At 41.8% G+C, this 15,246-nt stretch overlaps 1 protein-coding gene across 2 annotated transcripts; it reads left to right on the forward strand.

Moving 5' to 3' along the window:
- Positions 1 to 2,557: 2,557 nt before the first annotated feature.
- Positions 2,558 to 14,844, forward strand: LOC127449102 (ETS translocation variant 5-like). Of its 2 annotated transcripts, none has more exons than XM_051712267.1 (12): positions 2,558 to 2,665; positions 4,106 to 4,261; positions 4,434 to 4,521; positions 4,640 to 4,687; positions 4,983 to 5,033; positions 9,184 to 9,307; positions 9,465 to 9,722; positions 10,993 to 11,273; positions 12,774 to 12,836; positions 12,938 to 13,176; positions 13,271 to 13,378; positions 13,533 to 14,844. In XM_051712267.1, exons 2-12 carry the CDS (start codon positions 4,214 to 4,216, stop codon positions 13,767 to 13,769), a joined length of 1,545 nt encoding a protein of 514 aa, XP_051568227.1. In that variant the 5' UTR covers positions 2,558 to 2,665; positions 4,106 to 4,213; the 3' UTR covers positions 13,770 to 14,844. The 2 variants fall into 2 exon arrangements, with proteins under 2 accessions (XP_051568227.1, XP_051568228.1); XM_051712268.1 differs by having other exon boundaries at positions 13,271 to 13,372.
- Positions 14,845 to 15,246: the final 402 nt, after the last annotated feature.

Here is a 15,246-nt window from a genome sequence, read left to right on the forward strand (position 1 = left end):
ATCTCAGCATGAGTCAGAGAGATGAACATGCACAGAACGCCTATGACTCAACTGTATTCTAAAGATGTTCTGACTAAGAGTGCACAAGAGGTATACATGTTCACTGCTGCAGCATGGTGCCATTTCACTTGAATTTAGAGCTCAAGAGTATTGTTATACAAGAGAGACGCTTGAGAGCTATATTAAGAGTGGCTTCACAATAAAAGCGAGTCTCGTGGAGCGCTGATGAAAGCTATAGCAACCTGTTTCATTTCAGGTTATGAGGAGCACTATCACTCAATTTAATGAAGTTGTTCAGCAGGTTGATAGCCAGAGATATCAGCTCTCATCTGAAACAGGCCAGTAACATGCAGTATTGTAACATATTTCCATACATATTGTCAAATGACTTATCTTACCTCTTTGGGCACTGCAACCCTGCATAGTGCATATAAAATGTTCATTATGCCAATTCTAGTGTTACTGTTAGAGTCTTATAAACAAATTAAAGTTGCTGTAATACAGAAATGCCACTGAAATGAATAAGTTTAGAGCTGATGTGCTTGTTTACTTTCAAACCCTCTTACTATTTAAAAGTCTATGCTCTTTTTCTTCTTTAGGGCTTGAGAATTGAAAAGAGTGTTTGTGTGTTCTTTCCATTTGATTTACATGACATAATTTTGGAAATCTCTTAAACCATCTGCATGATACATTATTTTTCACATATTGTGACAGTGAAACAGTATTAAGGTTTCTTCACCTTTGGCCTTTCACAAATTGAATGGCCTCAAGTTCAGTCAGTTAATACTTAGATATTGATATGGAATGAATGCCATATTCTATTACTATTGAAATTGTAGTGTATTAGATTATTGAAACAGAGTAGGTACAGTGTATTAGCTTTGAGGCTTTTAAGGTTGTAACCAATGGGCAGGGCAACCAGAGATCAGACAGCAGTGTCTGATGTGCAGATATGACTCTTTGAGGGACAAGCATGAATAATAGATCAGACAACAAAGTGTTCCCTCACAGTGGAGTTTCACGGCTGGCAACAACACTGATTTATTTATTTTTTTAAATCTCATGCTATTGGGGATAAAATTAAAGGGATAGTTGACCTAAAAATGAAAATTCTCTCATCATTTACTCACCCTCATGCCATCACAGATGTGTATGACTTTCTTTCTTCTGCTAAACACAAATTATGATTTTTTTTCAAACAGTGAATGGGTGCCAAACTTTTGACACTCCAAAAAGCACATAAAGGGAGCATAAAAGTAATCCATAAGACTCCAGTGTTTTGATCCATATCTTCAGAAGTGATATGATAGGTGTGGGTGAGAAACAGATCCATATTAAGGTCCTCTTTTGCTTGAAATTCTCCTCCCTGCCCAGTAGGGGGCGATATGCATTAAGAATGTGAATCACCAAAAACACAAGAAGAAGAATGTGAAAGTGATCTGTTTCTCACCCACACCTATCATTTCACTTCTGAAGATATGGATTTAATCACAGGAGATTTATGGATTACTTTTATGCTGATTTATGTGATTTTTGGAGCTTCAAGATTTTGGCACCCATTCACTTGCATTGTATGGACCACAACAGCTGAGAAATTCTTCTAAACATCTCCATTTGAGTTCAGCAGATTAAAGTAAATCATACACATCTGGGATGGCATAAGGGTGAGTAAATGATGAGAGAATTTTCATTTTGGGGTGAACTATCTCCTTTAAGGTTCAACAATTATTTGAGGTGGCATATTCAATTAATCTTGCTGTTTTACAACCTTGTATGGATATAAATGAACTGTGAGTTTTGTCTCCTTAACAGAGTGAAAGACAGGATGCTGTGTGTAAAGTTTTTTTTTTTTTTTTTTTTTTTTTTTGAGAATGAGATTATCACAGAGGATTCCAGTCATTGTCTAACATGACACGTCCACTTTTCTGTCACCCAAGCTCGAGGTCAGTGGTTTCCAAGGCTCAGTCAATAAATACATACTGAAAGAGCCATAGCCGGATGCCTAGATTTTGGGGGCTGTACTTGCTTGTTTTGGCCGGATTAGATTCCACTAAAAACACTGTGAGTGGGTATGTGTGCGTGTGTTTACAACATGGACAGTTAAAAAGCTTTTAAATAGTTTAAAAAGTAAAGATATGAATCAGAGCATTTGGCAAATATTTTATCTGAAATCTGGGGCTTGTAGAAAATTTGTAGTTGTTGAATTACCCCCTTCACAGAAATGAAATTCGAAAATCACTTTCAAAATGGAATTAAAATCAGAGCAAGTTTGAAGTCTCAACAGTCACGCTCTTTCTTTGCTTCTGGCCCTTTAAATATGATCTTTGCGGTTGAGAAACATCTGGTTGTGAATGAAACCTAGCCATTCATAAAAACAGGAGAGGGCCCTGCTCTGATTGGCTGACTAGATCCTTCTGCATTCTCGGGGCATGTAGAGACAGCCATTGGTCAATTATATGAAGGGCGTGCGAAACTAGCCAATAAGCGTGCGTTCCAGTGTTAAACCGATGCTCTTGGAAAAGCAGGCGATCCCATTGAGAAAAATCAGTCGCGTCAAGCTGAAGAAGAGCGCAAATCCCGCTACAGCTCGCAACGCAGCCTGGTTTTCTCTGGGATTTATTAAATCGCCGTTTCTTATAAAAAGGAAGGATTTAATCACTGTCGGGTGAGTATATTTTGCACGTCGTCCTAGTTTTGTATACGTCAATGCAGGTGTTCTCTTTTGGTTTTATTTGTATAAAGTTATATTTACTCACACCATGTTTAGTTTTGCTGGCTCGCACGCCATTTCCCGGGTGTTTGTCTTCTAAACTCTTTGTCAAGCGTATTTTAAACTCAGTCATAGCAGTTTGAGTGCTGCAGAATTCATAAGCGGTTTAATGAAGTGCTTCGCGCGCACGAAGGATCAAATTTCACTTCATTGAGAAAAACAAGCGGCAGACGGAAGGGAGGGGGAGCGCGCGCAGGGATTGAACTTCTTGAACCCGGTTTTACACCTGTGAACTCTCTGTTGTAACGTAATAATCTCAATTTACTTACTCAACAACTTTGCCTTCCGCTGCTTGCCTTTATTGTGTACAATAAACTTATTTTAAAGCACAAACCCCTCCTATTCAGCATGAAATGTGCACTTTTCCACTGTTTTATGAAGGTCTGATAAGTTTCAGGAAGCAATCATGTTAAACGATGGTTGTTTAATTCGTTTTTGGCCCAGAGAGGTTTTCTTGGTTCTCACCTGCCTCAGGGAAAATAAACACATGTGACAAAGCGTGAGGATTAGCTTAGGTATGTTTTTCCTCTTCTTTCAAGATTTAAAAGTGAACCTTGTACTTTTTGGGAATTTTTTTCTGTGCTTATGGTATGGAGCCTTGGATGTTCCCTTGGGCAACAGATGGCACTGTATGGTTATGTAAGGACCCCCATCTGTACCATGAGCCTTAAATGGTGTGTGTCTGTGTGTGTGTGCGTGCGCGCGTGCGTGCGTTAGAGAGAGAGAGGGAGTGCAAGTATACCCAGTCCTGCTCCGAATGGGATTCGAACCGGCGTCTCTGGTGTGGGAGGCGGCGCTAACATGGAGGTTAAAGGCTACAGCCTCTAGCGCACCACTTGAGGCCAAGGGAGTGAGGTTTACACACTGCACAGCACGTTCCAGCTGGCTACCATTACACTCACCCCCCAAAACTTCAGTCCCATTCGGGTCACGGCACCACTGTAACTGGCCCTGCTCGACCCGCTCAGAACAGGATTTGAACCGGCATGGGAGGCGGCGCTAACGAGGAGGCTAAAGGCTACAGCCTCTAGCGTCAGTTGCTAGTGCGCCACTTGAGGTCAGGGTAGTGAGGTTTACACACACCTCACAGCACGTACCAGCTGGCTACCGTTACACAAGTGTCACTGCACTATTGCAGCACATTTCATCTGAGCAGGAGCTGAGAGTGAGTGTTACACAAACAAACACTTGAAGTTTTCACAGATCAAAGGGACAGTTGGCCCTGGCCTCAGTGGCCTGTCAGGGTCCGGGACGATCACTGACAGCTGCATCAGATCCTGACAAGAGTGCCCATGTTTCTCTAAGTGCAACTTTTCTCGGCTCTTCTTCCGACAGGCGAGGATATCAGCCGTGTGAGTTTGGCGGCCCACCCCACCTTTATCCCTCTTCGTTCCCATTTCCCTCCTGCTGCAGCCCCCTCGGCCGCAGTGAGAAGCAAGTGACATGGACAGGTTTTATGACCAGCAGGTCCCATTTATGGTGCCACTTAATGTAAGTCTCAACCTTAACCTACCATTCCTTGTTTTTCATCACTTTTGTGACTATGATTTATATTACAGATGTTTTACTGCATAATGGCCATCAACTTTTGTTTTGTTTTTTGCTTCAGGTTATTCAGACTTTGCCATTGAAACAGTTCTTAATTGGTAATCTTATTTTACAGAAGTCTCACATGGAGGAACCGTCTTGCAGACCTTTCAATGACCGAAAGAAGTTGTTTGTTGACACTGAGCTGGCACAGGATACAGAGGGTAAACAAATGAACATGCAATCAATCCATCCAGATCTGGCCAAAGCAAGCCATTTAACCCAAGCCTAAACAAACCAGCAATGCTATTTATACACAAATCAATCTTTTTCATTTTACAGAGCTCTTTCAAGATCTGAGCCAGCTACAAGAGATTTGGATTGCAGAAGGTAAACTAACAGTCTAGTGCATAGGCCTGAACAAGATTGCTCTGGGAGAGACATGGTTATGGAACACATTTTATAAGTACTGTTAAAACGCAACTCGGGGTTAATGATCATTGGTTTTTTTAGGTTAATGCATGATCTCAGTGGTTCATCGCTGGGACCCAATTAGAATGTCATATTGGGATAAGAAGGCATATATAAATAAATAACTAGTTATCACTATGAATATTTTATGCCTTTGTTCACTGATTCTGATGCAGGTTTCCATGGTTAATTTCTTTTCCCTCTCCATGTTCAGCCCAGGTTCCTGATGACGAACAGTTTGTTCCAGATTTCCAGTCAGATAACTGTGAGTACCCTTTCCTTGAATATTCATGCACCAAGGAAGCTTGTTGTGCAGCCTGTGGTATTTTTTCTTTTTTCAGAAATTGTACAAGCTGTCTATGGGAGCTTGTAATAGACCGGTATACTGTATTAGCCAGGACGATTAATAAACCAATATTTGTGTCTGATTGGCTGAATAGCAGATGTGGTCATTCCACAAAGTGGAAAATGTGTTTAAATTATTTATATATACACACTCCAATCAGCCACAACATTAAAAGCACCTGCCTAATATTGTATAGGTCCCCCTCGTGCTGCTAAAACAGCGCCAACCTGCATTTCAGAATAGCATTCAGAGATTATATTCTTCTCACCACAATTGTACAGAGCGGTTATCTGAGTTACCGTAGACTTTGTCAGCTCGAGCCAGTCTGGCCATTCTCCATTGACCTCTCTCATCAACAAGATGTTTCCGTCCACAGAACTGCCGCTCACAGGATGTTTCTGGCACCATTCGGAGTAAATTCTAGAGACTGTTGTGTGTGAAAATCCCAGGAGATCAGCAGTTACAGAAATACTCAAACCAGCCCATCTTGCACCAACAATCATCAATGCGATTATCTAATCAGCCAATCGTGTGGCAGCAGTGCAGAGCATAAAATCATGCATATATGGGTCAGGAGCTTCAGTTAATGTTCACATCAACCATCAGAATGGGGAAAAATGTAATCTCCGTGATTTGTATCGTGGTATGATTGTTGGTGCCAGATGGGCTGGTTTGAGTATTTCTGTAACTGCTGATCTCCTGGGATTTTCACACACAACAGTCTCTAGAATTTACTCCGAATGGTGTCAAAAACATCCAGTGAGCGGCAGTTCTGTGGACGGAAACACCTTGTTGATGAGAGAGTTCAGCAGAGAATGGCCAGACTGGTTCGAACTGACAAAGTTTACAGTAACTCCAATAACCACTCTGTACAATTGTGGTGAGAAGGGTTGGCGCAGTTTTGGCGGCACGAGTGGGATCTACACAATATTAGGCAGGTGGTTTTAATGTTGAGGCTTATCGGTGTGTATACTGTATGTGTGTGTGTGTGTGTGTGTGTGTGTGTGTGTGTGTGTTATATATATATATATATATATATATATATATATATATATATATATCTCATATCAGGCATCATCGGCCAATATCTCGCTATATAAACTCAGCAAAAAAGAAACATCCCTTTTTCAGGACACTGTATTTTAAAGATAATTTTGTAAAAATCCAAGTAACTTTACAGATCTTTTTTGTAAAGGGTTTAAACAATGTTTTCCATGCTTGTTCAATGAACAATAAACAATTAATGAACATGCACCTGTGGAACGGTCGTTAAGACACTAACAGCTTACAGACGGTAGGCAATTAAGGTCACAGTTATAAAAACTTAGTACACTAAAGAGACCTTTCTTCTGAATCTGAAAAACACCAAAAGAAAGATGCCCAGGGTCCCTGCTCATCTGCGTGAACGTGCCTTAGGCATGCTGCATGGAGGCATGAGGACTGCAGATGTGACCAGGGCAATAAATTGCAATGTCCATACTGTGGGATGCCTAAGACAGCACAACAGGGAGACAGGAAGGACAGCTGATCATCCTTGCAGTGGCAGACCACGTGTAACAACACCTGCACAGGATCGGTACATCTGAATATCACACCTGCGGGACAGGTACAGGATGGCAACAACAACTGCCCGAGTTACACCAGGAGTGCACAATCCCTCAATCAGTGCTCAGACTGTCCACAATAGGCTGAGAGAGGCTGGACTGAGGACTTGTAGGCCTGTTGTAATGCAGGTCCTTACCAGATATCACTGGCAACAACGTCACCTATGGGCACAAACCCACCTTCACTGGACCAGACAGGACTGGCAAAAAGTGCTCTTCATGATGAGTCACGGTTTTGTCTCACCAGGGGTGATGGTCGGACTCGTGTGTTTCGTCGAAGGAATGAGCATTACACCGGGGCCTGTACTCTGGAGCGGGATCGATTTGGAGGTGGAAGGTCCGTCATGGTCTGGGGCGGTGTGTCACAGCATCATCGGACTGAGCTTGTTGTCATTGCAGGCAATCTCAACGCTGTGCGTTACAGGGAAGACATCCTCCTCCCTCGTGTGGTACCCTTCCTGCAGGCTCATCCTGACATGACCCTCCAGCATGACAATGCCACCAGCCATACTGCTCGTTCTGTGCGTGATTTCCTGCAAGACAGGAATGTCAGTGTTCTGCCATGGCCAGCGAAGAGGCCGGATCTCAATCCCATTGAGCACGTCTGGGACCTGTTGGATCGGAGGGTGAGGGCTAGGGCCATTCCCCCCAGAAATGTCCGGGAACTTTCAAGTGCCTTGGTGGAAGATTGGGGTAACATCTCACAGCAAGAACTGGCAAATCTGGTGCAGTCCATAAGCAGGATATGCACTGCAGAACTTAATGCAGCTGGTAGCCACACCAGATACTGACTGTTACTTTAGATTTTGACCCCCCCCTTTGTTTAGGGACACATTATTCCATTTCTGTTAGTCACATGTCTGTGAAACTTATTCAGTTTATGTCTTAGTTGTTGAATCTTTTTATGGTCATACAAATATTTACACATGTTAATTTTGCTGAAAATAAAAGCAGTTGAATGTGAGAGGACGTTTCTTTTTTTGCTGAGTTAAATTGGCATCAGCTGTTTAAAAATAACCCATTATCATCTGGTCACTAATGTGAACTTGCTTTGAATTAGAGCAAAAGGCCTGGCACATTTCATTTTATTTATTTTTTTTTTTTTTCTGGAAATTATTAGCACTTGGTGATTGTTACCTCTGGACATTGTTATGCCAGTTCTTTTTTTAAAATTTTATTTTATTAAATGTTTTGCTATTTTGTATCTCCGATTAAGCAGAACAAACTATTTGGAGCTTATATTCTGCCATCCATTTTTTTTATTTATTTATTTTCTCCCCAATTTGGAATGCCCAATTCCCAATGCACTCTAAGTCCTCGTGGTGGCATAGTGACTCACCTCAATCTGAGTGGCGGAGGACGAATCTCAGTTGCCTCCGTGCCTGAGACCGTCAATCCACGCATCTTATCACGTGGCTTGTTGAGCACATTACCGCGGAGACATAGCACGTGTGGAGGCTTCACGCCACCCACCGTGGCATCCACACACAACTCGCCACACGCCCCACCAAGAGCGAACCACATTATAGCGACCACGAGGAGGTTACCCCATGTGACTCTACCCTCCCTAGCAACTGGGCCAATTTGGTTGCTTAGGAGACCTGGCTGGAGTCACTCAGCACGCCCTGGATTCGAACTTGAGACACCAGGGGTGGTAGTCAGCGTCAATACTTGCTGAGATATCTAAGCCCCCTACCAACCATTTTTTTAATGGTTAGAAAATAAGCTCCATAATACCCCCCTTTTTTCCTCCATAAAAACTGAATGGATCTCCCAACCATTTATTCCAGTAGTTTCTGTGCCAACACCAATTCCTAGGCATTGGTTTAATATGTTTGTATGGTGTGTGTGCGCACATGCGAGGCCCAGTCTGCCATTGCAGTGCTGTAACTCATGGCAGCCTCCAGCCTGGTGACATTTTAATGGGGCTGGATCCTCCGCGCACACACACTACTTATTATGTGCTGGTGAACAGTGCTATGGCTGTTTCCCTTGTTAGTTTTTCTTAACATTTGGTGTCTGAATAAGTCTGATTGTGTGCATTTTCTATGGTGTCAATGGTGCTTTTTGTAGAATGTGAATGCACTTGGATGTGTTTGCTTAGAAACTGTGTGTGTGTGTGTTTGTCTGGCACAATCCCTCTTATCTGGCATCGTGCCTGTTGCCCTCACAGGCCCCTCTTTCACCACAGCTGGGCAATGGGGCCCTTTTTCCATAGGAATCACGTGGTAGTCTGCAAGTCCTAACTTGCTCACTCCTATTCTAGAGGGAAAGTAGTCTTCGCTTAAAAAAATACATTCAGTACTAATTGTTTATCATGCATTTGAAAGACAAAGGAACATTATAGGTTAGATTCCAAGTTTGGCCCACGTAAAATACTTTTGATCATTATTTCACTTTGAAGACACTAAATTTATTTATGGATAATATAGTGGGTTAAATAAACATTTGTTTTGCATTTGTAGTGATGTTCCATGGACCCCCTCAAAATAAAGTGAAGAAGGAACTAAGCCCAAGCAGGGGATTTTCCCCCTGTGGACAAGACCAGAGACTCTCTTCATATAGAGAGAAGTGCCTATATAACTACAGGTACATATTTTTCTTGTCCCTGCTCCAACTTTCCCTCTATCCGTGCTCTTTGCTCATTCTCTCTGCACTAATCTCACTGTGTATTTCTATTGTTCTAAAATATCACTTTCTATCATTCCTATTGTAGTGCTTTTGACAGGAAACCATTTTCTTTCAGCAAGCCACTGACTTCTCCCTCGACACCGGCATCACCCTTTGGCTCCACCACCAGCACAGTGACAAACCCTGCGCAAAAAAGAGCGATGCCTTTCGCCCAAACTCCGACACAGGGACCACCACTATTGCCTGGCCCCAACCACAGCACCACCCCTCCCCATCAGAGAATACAGACTCCAATCCACAGTCAAAGCCCACCTTTTGTTGTGCCCTGCCCACCTGTCAATCACCTAGATGCCTCCTATAGCACAGACCACAGGTATGAATACAGCACGTGATGCCTTACGAAGAATACCGTGAGGGAAGAAAACTAAAATTGACTATTACCTATTAAAAAGATTAATAAAACAAGTTAATAAAATTAAATTAAAATTAATTAATAAAATTAAGATTTAATAAAACAAGCATAATTATTTTTCTAATTATGCTCAGCTGTTTTTCACTGACTAGAAATTGCTCTTTGTGAACGCAATCTCTATAGAATGATTAAAAAAAATCATAACCTATTTAATTACAAACAACTGTAAAGGCCAGGTACAGGTTGGGTCACAGACCCCATTTACACCTGGCCACTTAAATGTGTCTCCTGTGACCACTTGTGATCAGATTTGTAGGGGAGGGACTCTGTTTCATGACGACATCTATCACTATGTCAGTGTGTTACTGCATGACACTAAAGCATAACAAATTCAGAAAAGACAAAGAAAGCATGACAAAAACATAGTGCTATTTCTCCCAGATTCAGCTGAAATTTAATCTAAGCTCAAAAGCAACATTTCGAGTAGAATTGTCCATTATTTTAGTGGATTAGTTGTATTAACCTGAGCTGCAGATGTCCATGCATGTTGATTTCAGACATACTGAAGAAGATCTGTGAAGTTCTCATGCTTGTATATGTATTCACTTTTTTTAATTTTTCAGATCGGACAGTTATTTCCTTTTAAACCGCTCGTAACCTGCAAAGTTTAAACTCTTGTTTTAATGCAGCAGTTGATTGATAGGCGAGGGGTGGCACTTCGCTGCTGCCGCGACGCATACAGGATAGATCAGCGTTTACACATCAAATGTGATGCGGTTACATGCGTTTTTGACCACATACGTATGTGGTTTTTGTGATCCAATCACAAAACATTTTAGACCCAGTTTGGACCTATATTTAGGGCTGACCACATGTGATCCAATCACCAAAAATGTCTTTATACCAGATGGAAACGGGTCACTGTGATCATTTTCTAATCTCATTTCTATCTTTGCCGTGTGCTTGAGCTGCTCATGCATTTAGAAAGTGTTGTATTCAGCTCAGGTTGAGCCTTTCATTAGTATTATCTTCTTAAAGATGCCACACTGACCTGGAAAGCAGTGCTATGTTTAACCCATTCAAGTCTCCTGGGTTAACTAATAGAAAAAAGGGCTTTGAACCCAGATTTATCCCTTTGACGTGAAACTCATTATCTAAATTTCCCTTGATGCTCTGGATAACATGTCATCTCTTCTCTTTTGTCTTTCTCTAATTATCTTTGTCCTGGTAGGTTCCATCGGCAGCTTTCTGAACCTTGTCTACCATTCCCACAATCCGATGGCCGTCATCAGGCTTCTTTACCCCCACAGACCTCTGGCCATTTTCCCCAAAATAGCCGTCCTCCTTACCACCGCCACATGTCGGAGCCCTTGGTCCCCATGCCTCCTCGGGGCTTCAAAAAGGAGATGATGGATCCCCGTTACAATGATCAAAACATGGGACCCCCTCAGGCCCCGCTGTTTCACCAGTTGTCAATCAAACAGGAACCCAGAGACTTCGGCTTTGATTCAGGTTGGTGTAAATCACAGAGAAACCATGTGACCTGTTCTAGGTCTGGGATAAAGTCCCCACCATGTAGCATGTTTTGTGACAGTGATTTAATGAGAAATCCTTTTAGCTGCAGGAGTCTTAGTGTGAGATAAAGAGGAAATCAGATTGCTAGTTAGCCCAGAGTATACTTCGGTTCTGACGTGAATACTTAGCATCTGCTTACAGTCGAACAATCGCCTTTCAAAGTGTACATCATTTGACTGTGCGCGCATAGGCTGTTGGCGCATGCGCGCTACGAATGCTATGAAATACAATTTTTCCACAGGACTTTAAACCCATTAAGATGTCTTTATATTCTTTCAGACTTGAGTTATACCAATGCAAATATTTCCTAAATTCCTCACACACGTTCTTGACGTGCATATCCGCTGTTGTTGTTTCCGATTACATCTAGCGCTTCTTCGTGAAACCAACTGCTCAACTGTGAGTGTTGCCACCTTGTGGACCCACTAATTAGTGAAAAAATTAATTCCAGGCGCATTCGCATACTGTGCGTTCAGAGTATCCACCTTTTAACTTGCTGTCTTATTGGGGAAACGAATGTGTGTGGGACTTCCGCCGGAGGCCATTCTATAGCATTCCCTAGCTCTAGCTGCAATCATTTTAGACCCTGTTTACAGCTGGTAATAAGATGCGTTTTGGATGATCCAATCGCAAATGGTCAGCTCTAAATATAGTTGTAAACGGTGTGCAAAATGTTTTGTGATTTGAATCACAAAAAACACCTACAGAGGTAGTAAAAAACCACATCACATTTGATGTTTAAAACGCCGTCCTGATGCGTCCCGGATGGCAGCAAAGTACCACCTCTCACCAGTCAATCACCTGGCGAACAAAAGTATAAACTTACATGCAGATGTAAAAGGAAATAACCATCCGATCGGAAAACTTGGAAAAAGCGATTACATACCCAAGGATGAGAACTTCACAGCTCTTCCTCAGAGTGTCTGTCTGATTTGAACATGCAGGGTGACAAGATGAAAAGCATTCACATCTGAAGCTGAACTAACACAGGTACTCCACTAAAACAAACAATTTTGCTCGAAATGTTGCGCTTAAGATGTTTGTGCTTTGATCTCAACTGCATCTGGGGGAAACAGTGTGCCAGTTTTGTTCACCCTTTCTTTGTCTTTATGACATTTTGCAGTTTATTATCGTTCAGTAACACACTGATATAATGATTGATGTATGTCCTCATGAAATCAGACACACTCAATCCAACACCACAACGAAAATATGAATGGACGTACACCGCAACAACAGCTGTGTTTACTTCTATAAATTCTCTAAATCTATTTTAAAAACTATTGGCCGATTAATAGGTTATTGGCCTTTTCCACCACCTTAGTTATCGGTATCTGCAAAATCCACTATCGGTCGACCTCTAGTTTGCTGTGTCTATGGTCCTTCCAAATCTGTATTACCACAATAATAACCATGTTTCTCGTCATGGTTTTGCAGAAGTACAGAACTGCCAGTCATCTTTTGGCAAATCGGCAAACTTCTATGGAGGCAACAGCGAGGGTGAGAAGAACCACCCCCCCCCCCCAGTTAATGTAATGTTATATTGAGAGTCTCCAGACTGTCCATATTTAATCTGTTTTTTTTTCTTGCTGTGTTGGCAGTTTTTGCATATGATGGAGAGCCCCACCTGTGTTACGATGATACGTGTGTGGTTCCAGATAGGCTGGAGGGAAAGCTAAAGCAGGAGGGTGGGGTGTTCAGGGAGGGTCCTCCATATCAACGAAGGGGATCTCTGCAACTCTGGCAGTTCCTGGTCACTCTGTTGGACGACCCATCTAACAGCCACTTCATTGCTTGGACCGGCCATGGGCTTGAGTTTAAACTCATTGAGCCAGAAGAGGTCAGTGTGTAATGAAAGATAATGGATTCATTGCCCACTTTATTTTAGCCAACAAGCATAATTAACTCTTTCTTTGCTCACAAATTTGCTATAGGTTGCTCGTCGTTGGGGTATCCAGAAGAACAGGCCTGCCATGAATTATGACAAGCTGAGTCGCTCCCTGCGTTACTACTATGAGAAGGGCATCATGCAGAAGGTAAAGGCACGTTCCCGTTCCAATGTCATTTTTCTTCTTTCATTCCCTAACTATTAGACCTTTGTTCCCTCGTTGTCTATAGTTAGTCAAATGTACCCCATTAGAATTTAACCAAGACTTAACAAGATATAAAATGTTTATCTTTCTTGCTCATGTGCAGGTTGCTGGAGAGCGATACGTGTATAAGTTTGTGTGTGATCCAGATGCACTCTTCTCCATGGCATTCCCTGATAACCAAAGGCCCAGTCTGAAGGCAGACCCCGATGGCCTGCAGGTTCCTGAGGATGACACTGTTCCGCTCTCTCACTTTGATGAGACCAACAGTGTCCCTTATCCAGTAGATGGCAGAGATCAGTGCTTAGTGGGGCCGTCCTTTCCTGAAAATTATGCTTTCTGAACTGCTTCACAAACACCCCCCCACCCACCCCCCCCACCCCCCCAAACTACCACAGAGTGGACCAGAAAAACTCTAAAATGCATACTCGCACTCCAAAAGCAGCTCAATGTCAAATTGTGATCACTCTGAGGAATCTGTAGCGCCTGCTGACAAGTCTCTAGACTTGCTTGCCACACTTTATTCTGTTCTGTTTGTTTGACAAAACAGGTTCTGTGATGAATACAGTGTACATGTCGGCTATTTCATTTTTTTTTTTTTTTAATTAACTAAAAGGGACACAGCAGTATTTTCAGTATAACCTTTGATTTTATATGTACAAATCTGTATATTTTCTGTACTTTTTTCTTTATGTATTGGGTCTGGTGTCTTTTTTTGCCAATGTAGAACTCTTCTGACAATGCATAATGATGCAAAGTTGAACTGTGTTGTCATTATGAAAGTACATATAGCTTTGAATGCACATTTTCTCCAGCTGGCCAAGAACAATCCTTCTGAACTGTTAAGAAATACTTATATTTTAGCTTCTACTTTTGTAATGTGATTTTTATTGGGGTGGAGTGGGATGGTTAATAGGGAGACGGGAGCTTTAAAAAAAATCTATATGTATATTATGAGTATATTTTTGCAAAGGCTGCATTGTATACGCTGTACAACAGACTTTTATCATTCTAATCCATTCTATTTGTACAGTGGTGTGTGTGAAATTGCAACCAGCTCTTGATATAGGCAACCATGAAGGCTGAAAAGTCCGATTACAGAATTGGAATCAGTCATACTTGCGCAATCTTAATGTTTACCGAAGGATGACAGCAAGGAAAACTGATCTCTGTTCAGTAGTATACAAGCATGCCAAGAATACTGCTAGCCATTTCCACCTCCACTGTCGACCTTATTTGTCTACATTGGGTTCAACAGACCTCTAGTTCTGTTTCACTGTGGATAAAACTGTTGTCTCTGTCTTTTGAAGACAGTTTCTTTCCTTAAGAATTTTCAAGTACAGTTTTGGTGTACAGTTACAGGTCTGTATTTTCTAATCTATGATAAGGTACAGGATAAATAAAACTTAATGAACAGACTAGTTCCTTGGCCATTCCTCTTTTTCATTTGCCTTAATTTGTCTTATTTAATGACTAAACCCTGAAAAGTGGCTTATGACCTACACTCTGAGTTCAGGAAACTTATTTGGGGTGAATAAACCATTAAAACTACTATACCATTTTTTAAAAGTCTCCTACTTACACTTGATTTAAAGTTGGTTTCATGCAGTCCATTTGGCATATTGTGGAATCCCATTTACTGGGTGTGTGATCTTTCCTCGAACTTCTCAGTTTGACCATTAAACTATAACCCAGCAAAGCCTTCCTAACAAGGCGATACAAAGTAACATGGTATTATTACACAACCATCCTAGTGATGCTAATTCTTTCTCTTATCTCACTTGTTCTCTCTTTTAGGGTTAGGCTTAATCCTGCCTGTG

Source organism: Myxocyprinus asiaticus, chromosome 12 (assembly GCF_019703515.2).
Source record: "Myxocyprinus asiaticus isolate MX2 ecotype Aquarium Trade chromosome 12, UBuf_Myxa_2, whole genome shotgun sequence".
NCBI lineage: Eukaryota > Metazoa > Chordata > Actinopteri > Cypriniformes > Catostomidae > Myxocyprinus > Myxocyprinus asiaticus.

Excerpts from the sequence above, each read along its gene's own strand:
- LOC127449102 (XM_051712267.1), top strand. The coding sequence starts at position 4,214 with ATGGACAGGTTTTATGACCAGCAGGTCCCATTTATGGTGCCACTTAAT. Across the intron at positions 4,522-4,639 it reads GCTGGCACAGGATACAGAGG|AGCTCTTTCAAGATCTGAGC; the intron begins GTAAACAAATGA and ends TTCATTTTACAG. Across the intron at positions 11,274-12,773 it reads AGACTTCGGCTTTGATTCAG|AAGTACAGAACTGCCAGTCA; the intron begins GTTGGTGTAAAT and ends ATGGTTTTGCAG.